Source organism: Aphelocoma coerulescens, chromosome 19, assembly GCF_041296385.1.
Source record: "Aphelocoma coerulescens isolate FSJ_1873_10779 chromosome 19, UR_Acoe_1.0, whole genome shotgun sequence".
In the NCBI taxonomy this organism is placed as follows: domain Eukaryota; kingdom Metazoa; phylum Chordata; class Aves; order Passeriformes; family Corvidae; genus Aphelocoma; species Aphelocoma coerulescens.
Genome location: NC_091032.1, coordinates 6024816 through 6044530, shown reverse-complemented (window position 1 = coordinate 6044530; position 19715 = coordinate 6024816). Strand labels below are relative to the sequence as shown.

At 49.7% G+C, this 19715-nt stretch overlaps 1 protein-coding gene across 2 annotated transcripts in view; it reads right to left on the bottom strand.

Annotated features, from left to right (window-relative positions):
- Positions 1–1840: 1840 nt before the first annotated feature.
- The window catches only part of LRRC75A (leucine rich repeat containing 75A), a 62955-nt gene continuing 45080 nt past the window's right edge, over positions 1841–19715 (bottom strand). For both annotated transcript variants that reach the window (XM_069033322.1, XM_069033320.1), the window contains one exon: positions 1841–3910. In XM_069033322.1, coding sequence (XP_068889423.1) covers positions 3325–3910 — 586 coding nt within the window. In that variant the 3' untranslated portion in view covers positions 1841–3324. The remainder of the gene's footprint in view (positions 3911–19715) is intronic.

The window sequence follows — 19715 nt, the reverse complement described above, 5'->3', positions numbered from 1 at the left end:
CCTTCCCAGCCCTGTTTCCTGTTCCCAACCATCCTCTGGGAATGTAACCCTCATTTTAAATGAATAACCACCTTCAAAACACAAACAGGCTTTGTGCAAACTCCTCACAGATAACGCAGCTGGAAGGAGCTCTCTGGAGCATGGCACCAGCCCTTTCATGCCTCTCTCACTCCTCTCTCATTCCTCTCATTCCTCTCTCATCCTTCTCTCATTCCCTGCCTGCTGTTTCCATTCCCCTCGCTGTGGGCTCCTCAATCTGCACAGAATGATTTCCAATTACATTTTTGTTGCTGAGGGCATAAATCTCCTCCCCGGACTGGTTTGCTTCGTGCCCAGGCAGAGCTGTGGTGCTGGTGGAGAGAGAACCAACCAAGCCAGGCTGAGGCATTTTATGCTTTATTTATTTTATGGTGGCCCTTTCCTCCCCTCCTTGACAAGAAATGACCTCATTCTGCTTTAATATTCTAACAGCAGCGATTTTCAGTCCTTGAATCCTCCATCTAGGGCCAGTTGAAAGCTTTGGACCCGAAGCAGCAGCCCAGTATAGCCCAGGGAACGTTGATTATATGTGGAGTGAGCCCTGAGCTTGTTTTGATGTTGATGAGCTGGGAAGGGAAGTGTCTCACTCTGCTTTCTTAAAAAAAAAAAAAAAAACCAAAAAAACCAACCAAACCCCACTCTTTACTGAGCCCACAGGATCATCATTATCCTGAAGTGCACTAAGTGGATAATTGAACTAATCCACACTCTGAGGAAGGCACTGATGAGCCAAAGCTTTTATAACCAACTCTCTCTACTACAGCTCTGCTTTTATTTTTTTCCCTTTTGCCATGAAAGTAATTTGGTGCATCCTCCAGCATGCACACATATATTGATAAAAAGCCCTTTCTAGTTCTTTCTCTGTCTCAGAAGGGCTAAATCCTCACTGGGCACAGGGATATTGTCAGTACCAGTGGAACAGAGGTGGCTCGAGTGGTGCAACACCTGCACAGGGCAAAGGCTGGGGGATCTCCCTCTGGAGATATTTAAATGATCTCCCAGTTGCCTGATGTGTTTCCCAGCAGGTGGAAACTGAGCTGGAGGGGAAATGTGGCAGGAGCAGCCTCCTGGATGGTTTTTGTCCACGAGGGAATGGAGCAAAGCAGGAATGGAGGATGCAGAGCTCACTCTAAATGCAAAGCGCCTCTGGTTTGTGAATTTGTGAACTGGGGGGGTCCAGGCAGCTCCTCAGGCCCTGGGTCCTGTGCAAACACTTAGCAGGGAATAAAAAACTTGCAGCAAGGAGCTTGTGATTTAAATAATTGAAACAGACAGAGAGGCTTGAACTGTGCTTGAGGAGGAGGGGAGCCCAGTGCTGAGGTACCCCGGTAGAAGAAATAAATTGCTGCAGTTTCTTCTTCTTTTTTTCTGCAAAGATAAATCCTGTTCTTGATTAAATCCCCCCATGTTCCCCCCAGCTCCTTGGCTCCCATGTCCTGTCCCCTGCCGTGGTTTGTTGCTGGGACAGAGCCTTTGTTGCAGATAAACAGCCTTTTTCCCTTCAGTGCACTGATGTTGGAGAGAAACACCCCGTGGAGCACTACCCCACTCTCAGCATTCCTTTCTCCCACATTATTTTACACACTGGCAAAAAATTTAACAGATTCTTTTATGGTTCTTCTGTGTCCACCTTGTGTCCACCCTGAAGAATCCAGCCCATAAACTGAGCTCTTTATTTCTCCAGCCCCCTGAAGAACCCAGCCCAGCAGCTTTTAGCGCTGCTTTGTCCTCTGTTTTTTCCTGGGCATTCAACCAGGACAGAGAAAAAATTCAATGCTGGACCTTTATTAAACATTATCATTTATTTTGTTTATGGATAGCTCCTTTATTTCAAACAGAAATATTCCATATTCACTGGAAAGGTTTTTTTTTTTTTTTTCATGCCTGCTGGAAAGAGTTAGAATTTAAAAAAAAAAAAAAAAAACAATAAGGAAAAAAGGCTTGGATACATGCAAATCATACTGAGTGTTGCCAAATGGATTAAAAGTAGCAGAGTTTTTTTTCTAAGTTACCTTCTTGCAGATGGAGGACAAACAACCACTGGCAGCCTGAAGCCCCTCTGGAAAAATGGACAGAGCCAAAAGTCTGTTTGCACCCAAAAAAAGCCAAGCTGGAGTCACTGGTGGGAGCTGGTCAGGGGAAGGGCTTGGAACTCCCTGCAAAGTGAGTCTGGTCTGGTCCTTGGAACACACAGGAAAGGAAGTTTTTCCCACTTTCCTGCCCTCCCCCAGGTTTGGGATCCAATGAAATTCTGGTTCCAAAAAGCCAAAGTGCACATTCCAGCGCTGCTGCTCTGGGGGGATCCATTTCCCATCGAAAAGACAATAAAACCAAACCCCTGCCTTAGAAAAAAAATGGAAACAAAGCACTTCTGGTCCAGGGGGCAACAGCCACAGCCAAGTGACCCAAAGGCTTTCTGAGGCTTTAAATCCCAGCTAGCTGAGTGCAGCCCGTGGTGGCAGTGAGAGAGGGATGAACCCCAGGGTTGTTTTTCCTTTTATAACCCTTCAGTATCATGGTCTCTTTTTGTCAGCGATGCTCCTGAGCCCTGACTCCAGCATTTGTGTGTCCCTCCCAGAATGGATCAGATGCTCCCATTAAAACCTCAGGAGTTTTTACAGCTGGTGGGAAACTGGGTTTTACTGAATAAATCCTGGGCAGGCACAGGTGCCAGCCTGCTTTTGGTAAGGCTGGAGGGTGAGGGTGGTGTCCAGGCACGCTGCAGGCTGGGATTTAGCCCTGCCCCAAGAAAGCAAAGCTGTCCCTCCACACTGGGCTCACAATATTGACAGGAACACCCCTGGTTAGTGTGTGAGCAGGTTTTTGTTCTGTCTCAGCAGCCACACCTCTCATCAGGAGTGGGAAGGATTGAAGGTTTATCCCAGGCAGGTCCCTTTGGGGTTTGCTGTCTGTCCATCACACGTGGAGAGCAGCTGAGATCCAGCACTGAGGGAAGGGAGCCCTGCCCTGCACAGCCTGGGCACCTCCCCGCTCCCTTTTCCTGCCCTTCTGAGGTTTTGCAGCCCCTTGGAGACATGTTTTGGAGAGACCCAAAAGCACAGCACACCACTAATGCTTCAAAACACCTGGCCAGCTTTTAGAAAATACAAATACTCCACGAGATCACTTTTACGTGTTCTTCGAGAAGAAAATCACTGACATTCATGGCACAGGGGGAAGGCAGCAGTTGGGACTCCTGGAGCATCCAGGAGTGGGAACAGACCCCCCTCAACACTGAGGTTTTTAAGTCACCCTTGCTCAAGGTGCCCACCCAAGGGCTGGACATCATGTCTGTGGTGTGGCAGCACCTTGGGCTGAGCCAGGGAGCTCCCCAGCCTCGTCTGTTCTGTCCGTCTGCTCCGAGTCCGTGCTGCCAGCCTGGCCTGGCCCAGCCCTCAGCTCCTCCTGGCTGTCCCCCAGACCCTCCTGCCCCTCCAAATCGCTGACCTGGCCCTCCCCAAACTCCAGGATGGTCGGCAAATTGCCCTGCTTGGGGCAGCGCCTCTTCAGGCTGACCAGGAAGGGCTGGGGCAGCGAGAAAATGTCCACGTTGTTGCCCAGGTCGATCCAGGTGACGCTGGGGAACTTCTTGGGGTCCTTGAGGGTCTCGGTGAGGTCCCTCAGGATGGCCTTGGTGAGGCGGTTGCCGTTGAGGGCCAGCGTGGTGAGGCGGGGGAGGCCGCAGAGCGCGGGCAGCAGCTGCAGCAGCATCTCGTCCGTCAGCTCGGTGAAGCACAGCTCCACCGTGTCAATGTGCTCCGAGCTGTGCTCCAGGTAGGACGTGACCCTCTCCAGGTCCTTCAGGGTCAGCGGGATGCCCGACAAGTCCACGGTGTTGTCCTGGGGCTTCCCCATCAGCACGGCCTTCAGGCTGCGGGGGGAGGCAAGGACAGGGGGGTTAATGTCTCTGTGTGGGGGCAGCGCTCCTGAGAAGGGGAGAACGGGAATTATGGAGAGATTTCATGGAGGATTCCAACTGGGACTGAGCAGCTCTTCTCTAGAGGGTGTCTGTGCTGCTGGGGGTCACAGAGACATTTCAAGGCTGTTTCACCAAGAGCCCACGTGCAAACACCATCATTCAGGAGTGCAGAGTTCATTTTTGCAACTCCTGGAATAAAGAGGTTATCCTGGCTCTGCAGAGCCTATCCTGCTGCTTTTAAAGGTGCAAAAAAAGGGTGAGGAAACCCCTGATTAGATAGACAAGGATTGCTGGTGGGACATTGCTCCCACTGCTCATTAGGAAGCTCTTTGAGGGGAAGGACACATTTTTTGTCCTCTCAGCTGCACAGGAGGGAAACTGAGACTCCAATCATAGCAAATTAAGGACAGACACCTCCAGGGTGGTTTGATCTCACTGTCAGTGTGTTAGAACTATTGTCTCTTCAGTCTCACCACAGAGGAGATGAGCCCTACAAGAAACCCTCAGATAAATACATTCATTCCCACAATGGCCCTACAGAGGTTTATTCGCACGAGCTAGGCTGGAGTTTCACAGCTCAATTTATCTCCAGCAAGGCCCTGACAGCAGACTGGGTGCTGAGGGTGTTTTGTTAATGAATTATCCTGGATACCTGAGGAGGTGGAAGGAGCCCTGTGATTGCTGTGTCAGCTTGGTGGCCTCAGGTGTCTCCTAAGTTGCCCAAGGAATGTGATGCTGTGGAGGACTCAGGGCCAAGCTGCTGCTCTGTCTCCTCTGGGAGTGTTTATTCCAAGCTGCCCAGGAAGAATGACTGTCCAGAGATTCCAAAGAAGGGGGGAAATGGGAGCTTTACTCCAAAAATCCATGCCTGTGAGTTGTGTGCCAGTTAAATCCAGAGCTACCCCAAATCCAGAGCTGTCATTTGGTGTTGGCAGCTGCTTCTCTTGCGTTTGTACAGCCACAGCATTTTTTGGAAGCAGCCCTGTCTGGGACCAAAGTGATGCCTCAGTAACAAGCTTTACCCACCTAAAAAACCCCAAATGACTCCTGTCTTGCAGCCTTTGAGCACCAAAGCAGCATCTCAGTGTCAAATAAAGCCCAGAGTACCCCTGTGAATGAGTGACAACCATTTAACAGCACGGCTAAAAAGGAGCCAGGGGTTGATCCTGACTTTATCCATTTATTCCTGTAACTTCTTGTGGGATTTCTGCTGTGGCTTTAAATAAGCAAAGTTAAGGAGATAAAGGGGGAATGGGGACAACTTCAGGACAGCTGGGTTTTTTTAATTTTGAGCTGCTTTCAGTATTGCTCCACATTAGTTTTATTCCCTTGGAGCATGCATAGGATTTCTGCCAGCCAGGAAAAGGGAATTTCTCACTGAGGTTCTATCCTTTTCCCCCTGAGAGGGATTTAGCTGGTACCCACTGGAACAGATTGATTCTCTTGTACAAACTGCCTTTTCACCCTGCTGATGAGCCAAAAAATCTCCTGAATCCCCGGGTCAGAGTGGCCCTGGGCTTGTTCTGGGGGAGGCTTTGCTCTCCTGTCCCTGGGGAACCAAGCAAACAAACCCCAAAGAGGATTCCATCCAAATATTCCTGTGGCTATTCTGAGCCAGCTCGTGGAAATAAGGGGGGGATTTATGTTAACAAACAGCTGGAAAAACTCCGAGCCCTGCCATAAAAGTTGGCAACAGAACAGCCCCAAATCTCAGGAGGAAAATCTTAACCATTACACAAATCCCTCTGGGCTTTAGTGGGGGATCAGTTACACCCACTGGGTTTCATCCTCACATTTTACAAGGCTGTTCCATAGGGGAAAACACTGATTTTTTTCCCCCCCAGCTGGGATTTTTCCCAATGTAACACCAGGATTGGGAATAGAGCCCTTCACTAAGCTCCTGCTCACACATTGGCAGGATGCTGATTTATCCACGCTCACACTGAGCTAAAAGCTCTCTCCTGTGGAATCAGATCAGAAAATGTTGTCATAAACAGGAATATTGATGTTTAGATCAAAGGGAATGAAAAGAAAGGGGTTTCCTCCTGGTTTCAATTCATGGCACTGCTCTCAAGCACTGCACAAATCGTGACAGGAGGCACTGATGTGTCGTGTACTGAAGGGAAATTGGGATGTTCAGCCCAATTCCTTGCAGGGAATAGCTCAGGGACAATGAAGAGGCAGCCCCAGAGAGTGAGGAATTACAGCCAGAAATTTATGAAGACACCTGGTGAAAAAACTATTTATGAAAATGTCAATGAAACATTGTTGGACATAATGAGTCACCCAAAAAAAACCCCAAAAAAAGGGTAAAATCCTGAGATAAAAGATTTGTTCTGAAATAATGGTGGTAGCAAGGGTAAGTGTTAAAGAGCTTTTCCAAAATCCCTGCTCCAAATGATGGCAGTCAAACACTGGAATAGAGATTTAGGAAAGGAAGGAATACAAACAAATGTGAATTCAGTAATAGTGGTGAGTAAAGGGTTGAGAATCCTCACCCTCAGAGGAGGAATCAAGAGAAAAAATTACAATTATTTAGCTTAAAGAGGGACTGTGACAGAGATAGAGAAGAATATACTGTATATTGAATATCCTGTATTATTTTATACATATATGAAATATATCCATATAATGAGGATGAATAAAACAGAAAGGAAAATGAAATGCTCTTTTTTCATCCCTCTTAATGCAGGATCTGAGGACACCTCCTGATGCTGAAAGACTGAATTCCCAGGGGATAAAAGGAGCTCAAATTAACCTCTAGCCATGGGATATCCCTGAGATCAAGGGCTTTGTGGGAGGTCCCAAGTGGACAGGGCACTGCTGTGGTTGAGAACATCCAAAGACACGGTAAGATTTTTTTTTAAATAATTTAAAATTGGCTGGGGAGTAACTGAATGTGAGGAGCAATCAGAATTCTGCAGTTCACCCAAATGGAGTGTCACCCCACAGAGCAGTGTCACCCCACAGAGCAGTGTCACCCAACAATGTCACCCAAGAGCAGTGTCACCCCACAGAGCAGTGTCACCCCACGGAGCAGTGTCACCCCACGGAGCAGTGTCACCCCAACACGCGGTGTCACCCAACAATGTCACCCAAGAGCAGTGTCACCCCACAGAGCAGTGTCACCCCACGGAGCAGTGTCACCCCACAGAGCAGTGTCACCCCAACACGCGGTGTCACCCAGCCCTCGCTGCCTGAAGCCACCCTGTCACCCCCATGCTGGTTTCATGGCTGGACTCACTGACCTGAAAGGGTTTTCCATCTGTGCTGCTTGGATGATCCCAAACAAATGCCACCCATCCCCATCCCGCTGCTCCATCCTCATCCCCATCCCACTGCTCCATCCTCATCTCACTGCTCCATCCCCATCCTCATTCCACTGCTCCATCCCCATCCCCACCCCACTGCTCCATCCTCATCCCCATCCCACTGTTCCATCCCCATCCCACTGCTCCATCCTCATCCCCATCCCACTGCTCCATCCTCATCCCCATCCCACTGTTCCATCCCCATCCCACTGCTCCATCCTCATCCCCATCCCACTGCTCCATCCTCATCCCCATCCCACTGTTCCATCCCCATCCCACTGCTCCATCCTCATCCCCATCCCACTGCTCCATCCTCATCCCCATCCCACTGTTCCATCCCCATCCCACTGCTCCATCCTCATCCCCATCCCACTGCTCCATCCTCATCTCACTGCTCCATCCCCATCCCCATCCCGCTGCTCCATCCTCATCCCCATCCCACTGTTCCATCCCCATCCCACTGCTCCATCCTCATCCCACTGCTCCATACCCATCCCACTGCTCCATCCCCATCCCCACCCCACTGCTCCATCCTCATCCCCATCCCACTGTTCCATCCCCATCCCACTGCTCCATCCTCATCCCCACCCCACTGTTCCATCCCCACCCCACTGCTCCATCCCGACCCCACTGTCCCCTGCACCCCCCATCCCCAGCTGTGCCACAGCCCCTCAGTGTCCCCGTGGCATTCAGCAAAAGGACCCAATTAAACCTTTAAACACCACGAGCTCCTCAGGAAATGGATTAAATGGATTTCTGTTATCCCCTTGATCAATATCTCCAGCAGGGCCAATTAAGCAGCTCATTTGCATGCAGCACATCCAGCTCCAGGAGCCTGGATTGGGATGTGGAGGGAAGGGAAAGGTTCTTGCTCTGTTTCAGAACCATCATTTCCCACCCCCCACCCCCCAAACTTGTTTTTAATTTCCTGCTAAACAAAATGCTAAAAATAAGCACCTGGAAGCCGTCAAAATGCTCTGCTATAATTGTAATTCTATTTCATTTAGTGCAAAAGAAAAGTAAATATCTTGCTGCTGGAAAACTCCATTTTCCTATCCCATACCCCCAAAATAAAATGCATTTATGTCATCCTCCCTACCATACAATTTGCTCCCAAACATCTGTTTTTATATAGAAACTGCTGGAATTTTTCCAACAAACTCTACTCCAGTGGAATAAGAAGCTGCAGCTGACACCCTGTTAGGAACCTGCATTTGCAGGAGAGGCAATTTGCACAAATGCCCAGAGAAAAACAATCAGGAATTTAAAGGCAAACAGTGCTGGGCTCGTTTCTTCTGGAAATGACTCCCTGGAAAAGAGTTGGCCCAAAAAAAGGATTTGTGTTGTAATAAATGAGAGTTTGCCATAAAACAAGCAGCATTTTCCTCAAATTCTAACACAGGAGGGAAGGAAAAAACGCTGGAAAGACTCTTGGAAAGGGATTTTTATGACTGGATAGGTACAAAAGTACCCAAATCATATTGGATTTACATGAGCAACTCCCCACTAGGGAGAGAGGAAGCTGGGCTGGTTGGGAAAAGGATCTTTAAATCCATTTGCAGCCCTCACTGTCCAAAGGGAAGAGGCCACAGGAAAAGAAATTCCTAATAATTTGCTCTTAAAAACACACAACTGGCTGCCAATATGTTTTAAAAAGTGAAAGAAGAGGAGGAAAAGGACAAGGGAGAGGGATGGGATGGAGAAGAGCAGTGCTGGCCAAGGCTCCAGCCTTTTTCTGGAAAAGCAGGATGGAGTTTTCCCTAAAATCCTTCATTCCAGCCTCTCCCTTTGGTTTTGTTGCTGCTTTGTTTGATTTTTGGAAGGAATGACCTCGTTAATGGGGGTGGATGTGACCCCAAAAGTGAGGGGGAGAGTGTGGCTGCTCCTGCTCTGCCCCCTACCACAAATTGCAGAGAAAAATGAGTTTTGTTGTGTCTATTTCCAGATGAATGGGGCTGGTGTTAATTATCTCCATCCCATTCCAGAGCCCGGGGAGTTTTGGGATGAGGAAAACACCCAGACAACAGCCAGGCTTGAGAGGCAACGCCTCTGATTCACCTCTGCCCACCAAAATCCTCTCCCAGCCCTCAAATCTGCCCCTGGTGTTGTCAAACAACAACAACAACAACAACAACAACAACAACAACAACAACAACAACAACAACAACAATCAGGGAAAAATTGTGGAGAACTCCAGGCCCTCGCTGAAGGTTTGAGGTTCACACTTAGCAGAGGCTGTCTGTGTTTCCTGCTCCTTGAAATAACTTGAATTCCATTAATACAAAGGGGAAAACCCCAGGATTTTTGGGGGTGGGGAGGTGTTAGGAGAGAAGCTTCAACCCTGATCCTCCAGCCCAGTTTTCTCATCAGAAAGCAGCCCAAAGAAATGAAAAAAAAAAAAACCGAAAAAACCCTCTCCCAACGGCTCTTCCTGCAATTAGAGAGTGATCAGCTGCCAAAATGTGTGCCTGGGGTTCGGCTTTCCCTAAACTGTTTATTTTATTGGAGCACAGATCACATTTGGAAGAGTTTAGGCAGGCTGAGGTCCCCTCCTGCTCTGATGAGAGCCAGAGCACAGAGGCGGCCGCCAGCCCGGCTCCCAGGGTCCTGCTTGTCCCTCTCACTCCTTGGGAAGGGATTTTTTTCCAGAGCCAGGAGCTGCCATCACCCCCAATTTTTTCCTTTTCCCCCTCTCATCCTTGGCAGGTCCCTATTCCAAGCCAAATCCTGCAATTCCCACCAAAATCCCAACAGCTCTGGTGTCCAAAGTGAAGCCCAACATGGATCCTGCCACGCTCAGGGATGGATCAGAGGGAAAACTCCAGCTCCTGCTCCAGCCTGAGTGTGGGCACAGCTGGTTTTGTGTGGGACAGGGACCCATGGGATGGATTTGTGATGTCCCATGTGGGGCTGGTGGCCTCCAACCACATCCAGGGGGTCAGGAAGCCCCCCCAGAGCACAGAACATCCCAAAGAACATCCAAGGATTTGTTCTGGAGGAGCTGCACAGCCAGAAGGTCTGGGCTGCAGCAGCCAAAGGAAGAGGAGATGGACACAGTGAGGCAGCCAAGAGCCTCTCACCTGATGTTTGGCCAGTTTTTAATCACAGTTTCCACATCTATCAAGCCAAAAAAGCCCTGTTTCGCCTGGTTTTCGATGCACAGATGTAATGTTGGCCAGGAAAATCCTGCTCCTGCAGCCATCCCGCCTCCCTGCAGGGGCCCACGGTGCTCCCAGAGGGAGGGATGGGATCCTTGGGATCAGGCAGCCTTGGGATAAGGAGCCCTGAGCAGTGTGGGGCTGCTCCCTCACACCCTCCCCGCCCTGGTGTTGGGAATTCCAACCCTGGGATGCATCTGCTTCACATTAACACAAAATTGGGTCCCCCTCAGCCCAGAACAGAGCCACCATTGTACCCTCAGCTCTCCTCCAGCGAGGAATAACAGGATCCAACCTGACCCACTGCCACTTCCCTGCTCCTGTCTCCAAAAGAAAAAGGGATTTTTGGGTGGCTTTTTCATATTCTGTCCCAACGAGAGGATTTCTCAGCGCCCCTCTCCTCCTCTGTCGCTGCAGCAGGGGTTAACCTGATTTTTTGGCATCCTGTGGGTTCCTTTTCCTGCTGGGCAGAGTTTTTGGGGGCAGTTATTTCATTTTGAGAGCCCCTTCCCTGAGCTCAGGGGCAGCAGAAAGAGGCTGCGGCCATTCTTGCAAAGGCAAACAAAGGGAAAAAAACCAGGGAACAAGGAACAGCTTGAGCTGCCCAAAGCAAACTCCCTCTTCCCCCAGCACTCCATTGCTCTTGGCAGGTTATTCCCTGCTAATGGGGGGGATTTCAGCCTCCAGCTCCCCCCAAAGATGAAAACAGAGCTGAGAGCAGAGCTGCCAAGTGGGTATAACAGAGCAGGAATGTGATCCTCTGCTCCTCACAGCCGAACCCTGCCCAGCACCCCCAGTCCCCACGGCCCGGCAAATTCTGCTGGACAAGCAGGAAAACCACGAAAACCTTCCCTGGATTTTCCCTGTTTGGCTCCTCTGCTCCAACACAGGCCCTCCAAATGCAAATATTTTGCCTTTTTCTCTGCTCTCTGCACCCATCAGCGATGAGGGTTTGTGTCACTGTGCTCCGAGCTGGCTCTTCAGCTGTTCAGAAAGATCAGCCCAACAACAAATCTTCCCGAGTTATTTGTCCGTATTATGTCAACACACATTTTTTCCCCCCCCTCAAGTCTCCAGCTCATCATCTTTGGGATAAGGAGCCCCATTTGAGCACTCAGGGTGACCCAGCAGATAATTAAAGACGGGAATGCAGGAGAAGTGGCTCCAGATGGGCATTTCTGCCAGGCCAGGAGCTGCCAAGGAATAATCCTCCTTCCCTAGAGCACTGAGAGGAGTGACCTTCAGCACAGGAGGGTGGATTCATCCAAAAAAACCACTCCCCCAGCTCCCCAGTCTGGCCTTAATCCTGGACAAAGGGAGAGTAAAACACCTAGAAGAACATATTGCTGGACAAAAGGCATCAGCCTTGGGGCTGAATGACTCGTTTGTCAGGCACTGGGATGTGTCAAAACACAGGCTGGCAAGGCCTGGAAAAACTGGGAGCTGGGCAGGGGCTTTGGACTTTTTCCTGGAGGTGCCAACAGCCTCTTTTGAGATGCAAAAGAACCTTCTGTGCTTCAAATGCTCTAGAGGGGTATTTTTTTCTCCACCCCACCTCCCAGGAGCCAAAGGGTGTGTGAGGATGAAGGGTCGGAGTGGAAGGGGATGAGCCCAGTCCGTGTCACCCATGGGGATTCTGAGGGGACACACAGAAATCCCTGGTTATGCCACAACCCACCCTTCCCCGCCGCTGTCGCCGTCCCCATTTGCAGCAAAAATAAAATTTGTTATTTTAAAGCGTTATTTCCATTCCAAGAGAGCAGCAGCAGCAGCAGTGGGAGGTGGGAATTCACCCCCGAGTCCAAGTGATGGATGAGCTCACTAAACACCTTCATTCACCAGCCCTCGCCGCCTGAAAGGGCTTGGAAAAGAAAATAAATGTAAAGAGCGCCGTTCAAAGCTTCATCATCCAGCTTGATTGTCTTAATTGGGAAATATAGCCCGGGGTGACAGCCAGGCTGGGCTGGCTGAGATTAAATGGGCACCGCTGCTGGGGAGCGATGCCTTTCCCCCATGGAGCAGCATCCAGGCCCCAGGCAAGGCACCAAATTGCCCCTCACCACCTAAAAAAAAGGAGTCAGCGGCTGTTTGAGACAAGACAAATCATCACAGAGTGTCTGGACGACTTCCAAGGTGGGGAGATGAATTCTTTTAGCAGCTGATTCCCTCGTTTAATAACAATTTCTACGGGTTGCTTCCCCGCTCCGCAGCCCGAGTAGCGGGGATGGATTTAAATAATCCCTGCCATGTGTCAATAGAAAATCTCATTTCCACTCTGCCCAGAAGCAGAGGAGTAATTATTGCAAAAAAAAGAAATTTAAAAGTCCACACTCTTCACACTCAAAGGCCTTTTCTAATCAGGCACAAGACCAAAAAACACATTTAAGGGAGCACCAGCACCCAAGTACAAGGAGGTGGGAGGGGAGCAATGGCAGCAGGATGGATGTTCCCTCTGAGGGGAGGAAAACCACCACGTTATCCCTTGGTTCAGCTGCAGGATGGGAGAGGAAAGAGGAGAAGAAGGGTGGCCTGAAAACGAGGTTTTAAATCCCAGGTAGTGCCTGTGACCACCCGAAGCTTTTAAGGCTGCAGCAAAAGTGTGAGGGGAAAAGTCAGTGGGGAGGGGTGTCCTGCTGCTCCAAATCACCTCATCCCACCCTCAGGTCCTTCCTGCTTTATTTTCCAGCATTTCTGGCTGTCAGGAACACCAAAAGCAATGCAAGCCTTTGTCAGGGTCAATGTTCATCAGTGTGGGGGGAAATGCGGCTTTGCAGTTTGGGTCAATTGTTTTCAGTTCTGGGGCAAACCCAGACAAGAAGCAGGGGAAGGGCTCGTTTTACACGTTGAGTCCTTTCGATGTGACAGCCCTGTGCCACCACCCGGGTGGCATTTCAGTGCCCATGAATTATTTACAGTTCAGCTTCAGAAGTAGGTCTTGGTTAATGCCAGCTCCTGGCTGGGCAAGGTGTGCCAGGAGCTGCAGCCTCTCCATGCTCAGGGATAACCTCTCCAGCCAAACTCAGCTGGAAAAAGAACTCATTTCCACCCCAAAAACTGCCAAATAGCTCTCAGTGGCAAGGAGAGATTTCAGCACCTGCTCACCCTCCCTGCTTGGTGTGGTTTGCTCAGGTTTTTTTTCCAGGAAACGGGGCAGATCCCAGAGCTCCTGCTCCAACAGGCACAGGAAAAATCAGATTTCCCCAGAATATCATCAACAATAACTCCCTGGTGAAAGGAATGAGAGACTTGTCTTTACAAACAAGCTCTGGGCCTGCTGGTTGATGAAATTAGCACTGAGAGATGAAAGAAATAATGAGAAGGGTTCTACTGATTGATGAATGGAAGGGGATTTGTCTCTACAAATGGACTGTAGCTCTGCTGATAAATGAAATTGGATATTGAGAGATGAAAGAAACAATGGGAAAACCATAAAATTCAATAAGAACTAACAATAAAGGGGGGGTTATACATGAGAAGGGAACCTTAGGTATTAGGTGTTCTGGGAAGCCTGTACCTCTGGAGTACCTCAGCCAATGGGGAAAGAGAGGGAAATGCAGCTGGGAAATTGGGATAAAAAGGAGGCTGCGCCCTCCAAAAATCTGAGAGACCCCAGGGGAATGCCCCATGGCCTCTCCCTTTATTTGAATAAAGTAACAGGACTCCTCTGTCTCCTTTTTGGACATAAACCTCTGGTGTTGGTGGATTAATTCTCCTGACACTGGAATGATTTAAAGGATACCTGGAGGCATTTAAAAGATGTGGAGATGTGCACTAGGCTTAGTGGTGGACTTGATGTCAGAAGGTTTTTCCAACCTTAATGATCCCACAATGGTGGCAGCTCCTTTCATTGCCACCAGCCACACATTGCAGGACATTTCTCAACCACAACCCTCACAAATCTTTCCTCCCCTGGATTTGCAGCATTCCACCTTTCCCTCCACACCAGGCATTTCATTTGTTCACAGCTTAGCCTTGTTTTCCTCCTGCCAAAGGTCTCTGACTCTCTAAATTCAACAAGAAGTGTTTTCCTTCCCAGCCTCTGGAACCTGAACTGTGGTGTTTCATGGCCTGTCCTGAATTCTCCCTGCTTTTGGACCCTTCAGCATCAGCCAGGAGGGAGAACCGGGTGGAAAAGGAATTCCTTGGGTTTGTTTCCAGCCTCTATTTTGCTGTAACATCAGCACACTGGGAGCAGCTCAGGACATCCCCGTGCACTGCCAGGTCCATCCCTCCCTGCCTGACACCCCCTCCCCAATCCAGAGATAAAGTGCAAACCAGGGGCACCCTGACACCCTGGATTTATACCCCACGAGCCTGAAAAGAGAATTATTTAACTCTAAAGCCTCTTAGTGCTGTACATTGACTTTAAAATGACAGATATTTCTTTTTTTTTTTGGATTCCTCTCTCATTCAGGAGCATCCACCTCCAGCTGGATGAAATCCTTCCCTTCTTCCCACTCAGGCTGTCCTGGCTGATTGCTGGCCTGTTCCTCCTCTCCCCTCCAACACCACACCCCATTCCCACCAGGATGAAACATTTCACCGTGGTTTTTGAATGGTCACAAACCCCTGGAGCTGCCAGAGGGGATGTTTGCACATTAAACAGCATTTTTGGAGAAGGGATACATTGGGATTTCTACACAGCAAGGAGGAGCGAGCGTGGTGATGCACGCCTGGCTCCAGGCAGCTGCATCCCAGCTTCAGATGGTTGGGATTTTCCCTTTTTTCTGGGAAGCAACCTGCCCACCCCACTCAAACCCCTCTGCTGGGGTTCCACAAAAAATCCCAAATCCCAGCCAGGCACCTTGGTGCATGCAAAGGACCAGCCTGAAATGTTGCTCCCGTTCAGATATGTTGGAAAATGGATTTTTCCACAAAGCAAAGGAGCAGTTTGGGAGTCCCACAGACCATCAGAGAGCACAAACACAGCAGGCACTGTGCTCCCTGCCAGGCACGTGCCAAAGGGAATAAATCCAAGGAGCACTGGGAAGAGAACAACTGACAGGGCAAATCAGGGTCTGTTCCCATCCCAGCCGTAAGAGAAAGAGAAAAGTCACATCTTGAGTAGCTATAAAAAGTCCAGAGAGTCCTGGACTGGCAGATGGAGGAAGTGCCCCATGGCCATGGAGGAGAGCGAGGTGAGGAGGACAGAGGTGATGAAAAGGGCATTCCTGGGATAAAATTACCCACGTCCAACTATTTCTCCTTGTTGGTACCTCAAAAAGTTCCTTTTTTTCCCCCTCCTTGTGTGCCCTGAACCCCATCAAAGCTCCTCATTTACTGTGTGGGGTGTGTGGAGAAGAGCCAAACCCCACAGCCCTGCTGGGATCAGCCCCCTCCTGCTGTTCAGCACCACAAATTTCCAAATGTTTCTGCCAAAGCAGAGAAAATATTCCCAATTTGTTAAACTGGCTGAGCCCTGTGTGAAGCAGCCCAAACCAAAGATGTCTCCCAAAGGTTTTCCATTCTCTCTCTCCCAAAAATCTTAGCTCCCTTCTGGGTCACTCCAGGTCTTCCCATCGCATTAAGTCATTTATTAGAGAGGATTACTCAGTGCCTGTGGTTAACCCTCCCCATTCCCAGTTATTGCTGGGATTTAAATGCTGAATTTCAAGAGTAAACAGATTAAATCCTAATTTCCAGCCCTCAATCCCAAAAGGAGGGTAGGACATGCTCAGAGGTGGCATCTCATGTGCTGTCAGGGCAATTAACAGGAATAACCTGTTAAGCACAAATCTTTCTGTGCTGCAGGAACACCAAGGGGAAAGCTCTGCTCCACCCCAGCATGGGCAGACAGGAGCTGGAATTTAGTGTCCATCCTGGGAATGAATTGAGCCACCAAACCAGGAATTTATCTCCTGAGGACAAGGATTTATGGGCTCAGTGACCACACAGGCTGCAGCCCTCAGCCGTGGTGATGTGACCCAGCCAAAATCAGCTGGTCCATCCTGAGCTCTGACCCTCACCCACCTCCTCCTGTGGGATGCAGGACCCACCTCTAAGCCAGGGCTTCCCAACCTGAAAAACCACCAGGAGCCAGAGCTTTGCTTTTCTCCACGCCCAGAGTTTCAGGCCACGCTGGAAAGAGCAGGGAAGTTTGGGAATCACCCATTTTCCATTGCAAAAGGTGGAAAGCTACACCAGCACCCCAAATCACAGCAGCCAGCCTGAGTTCTGCAGCATTTGTAGCATCCTCTGTCCCCTCTGCTCCATGGAACGTGGGGACAATGACATTCCATGGACACAGGGAGAAGGGATCACCCACGCTCTCATCCCAAAGGCTCCAGCTCCCACATTCCCTGCTCTCCTGCAGCAGCTCCCAGCACATACAGAAATGGGATTTTAAGGACCAGAAGACCCTGCTCCAGCCTCCTCCCACCGCCTGGATTTGTGTTGGATGCTCTGAAGGAACCATTTGTTGCAGGAGCTCCGACTTCTCCTCTTGCTCGCCCACCAGCTGCCACAGCAGAGGAGGATTCCTAGCCACAAACATTCCCTTTCTGTTTTCCAAAGGGCTTCTCCCACCATGAAAACTCTTTTAAAAAAAGATTTTTTCCTTTGTAAAGCAATGCAAGCAGGCACTGCCAATGTGAAAACCCAGCACCCAGCATTCCTTCAATATTTTGTGCCCCCGATGAAATCAGGAGTGGGATGGTAAAAGATCATTCCTGCCATCAAAACGAGGTTGTTCTGCCTCTAAATTCATCACTAAATCCCAACAACTTCTGTTTTAACAGGTCTTTGTACCTGGATGCCAAATGCAAATCCTCAGGTTAAATCTGGGGTTAAACCCCAGGGTTAAACCTGCCAGGGTTAAATCCGCCAGAGTTAAATCTGGGGTTAACCCCAACCAGGGGTTAAATCTGCCACAGCCTCATGGAGCCTCGACATTTCCAAAAGCTGTCCCAAATTATTAATTTTCCTGCTATTTTTGAGGTGATTTCTAATGATTTCACATCAGAGGGTGTTGAAAGAGCCACGGGGAGTTCAGGCTGAGTCCCAGGTGTCACCAGCAGAGAGGACAAGTGGCAAAGAAACGAGTGGGCTGGAGCTAAGGAAAACCACCTGGGAAACCCAGGAGAAGTGGGAAAAGGATCACATCCTGGCTCTTCCCATGTGCCAGCACTGAGGGGTTTGCATGAGCGAGGGCTGGGAGCTGTGAAACTAAAAACGGGGTTAGAAAGTGCCACGTTGGCTCACCCTGGTGTGGACATTTGGGGGTTTCTCTGCTTATTGCACAGCAGCAGCAGAGTTCAAAAATCCACGAATTTAGTCCAGACTGACCCCATTTAATTCCATTTAAACCGAGCTGCTTCACCTTAAATCCTTCCCCGCTTCGTGCGGGGGCACGGCCAGGAAAAAAAAAAAAAAAGGGTTTATCTGATGTAAATTTGGAATTACAACGTGAATATTTGATATTCCTTCAGCTGGTGCCCGCTGCTCCATCCTCCCTGCTGCATTCCTGGCTCATTCCTACCGCAGCCGGGAAAGGAATGGGATATCCCCGCGGGATGGAGAAGCCACGGAGGGCGTTTCCCCAGGGAAACACCTCCTCCCTCCCAGCCCGTGCTCTCAGCAATTCCGGGAGCTTTGATTCCCGGTTTCGTTCTTGTGATGCTGACGGCAGCAGGAGCAGGGAGATTCCAGGAGCAGAGAGATTCCAGGAGCTAATTCCACACTGGAATCGTGTCCCTAGGCAGAGCCAGGCGCAGGGAAATGACTTTAGCAGGCTGGCTTCATCCTGCTGCTGTTGGCTTTCCCTGATTTTCATCCCTGGATGTTTAATGTATTCCAAGGGAGGCGCGGAGACAGCGAGGGAGAGCCAGACAGATTTATAATGTGCCAAAAAAATAAGGTCATTTGGCAGAGGTTTGGGGGCTCTGGTGCCAGGCAGCAGAGCAGAGCCCGTGCTAGGAGTGTCTGCCTGGATTTAGCACACCCAGGCTGAACGGGATTCCTGGGAGGAGATGGGATTGGGAAGCACAGCTTCCCCCTTTGGCTGTCCAGCCAAAAAAATCAGCTCCATCCTCCCCCTCCTCCCTGCTGCTCTGCTTCCCATTATCCCCTGCAATGGATATGGTGGGTGTGGGATGAAGGGAAGTGATTTTCCCTGGAGCAGATACACAAAAAAGGGTGGATCCCCAATACTGGGGAGTTCCTGCAACATCTGGCAGCAGGGCCGAGTCAGGGCAATGCCAACACATGGGAATGGGAGCTCATGACTCCCTTGGGAGCAGCACAGGGCACTTGGAAACCCCAACCCCAACTATAAAATCCCTGTATTGAGGCATTTAGACCTTAGCAAAAAGCTGACTTCAACTTCCAGCAAAGGGTTCAGCTCATGGCCACCTCCTAAAAGAGCATCCAAACCAGAAATCCAGGAAAATCCCACCCTCTGCTGGGGCAGAACCAGCAGCCAGCGTCCCACGTTGGCAGCCCTGAGGTCACTTCCATGTGGTCAGGGCTCGTCGACAGCCGAAACCTCATCCCGAAACCTCATCCCTGCTCTTAAAGCCCTGGAAAACCTCAGCTATTTCCCGGCTGCTCCAAGGAAAGGCTGCAGATAAAGCCTTGCAAATCTCGGGCACGAGGCTGTGCTCACACCGCTGCTCATCCCAGGCCCGGGATTAAGGACAGCGATTGGTAACTAAAGACAGAGGGGCACAAAGCAGGGCACGGATTTTTTTCCATTTTCAAGGATTTCGTGCGGTTTTTGGGGCTGAAGAGAGCTCCCCGATGCAGCAGCAGTGTGACTTTAACAATGCCCTGATGGGGTGATAAGGGATGAGCATTTCCTGTTCTAGTTAAGAGGAAACCCCTGGAGGATAATGAGCTGCTGGGTCATTACCAGCTCTGTGTGCCCTGGGACACAGCCCGGGAGCTCCAACACTCCCCCAGTTTCTGCTGCTTTATTGGAAACTGCAAATTTTAGCCATAACACACCTTAAAAACCACCCAAAATGTGGTTATCATTGATAATGAAATACATTTCTCCATGTTTTGGTCTCTGAGGACAGCACTTTGTAAGGATGCTGAGCCAGAGCCCTGGAAAATATGCTCCTAATCCTATTTGGCCATGCAATCCTTTATTTCCTTGTGTCTTTTCCCCTCCTGTGACCACGTTCTTCCCCTCTCTTTCTCTATTCCAGTTTTTTTTCATTGGATTAATTCCCACTACAACTCCATTACAACCAAAACTCTCCTGGGACCATGAGCCAGCACCTGGATCCAAATCCTGACTCTCCCAGACTGCAGCTCCCTTTCTATTTCTCACTTCCTTAAGCAAAA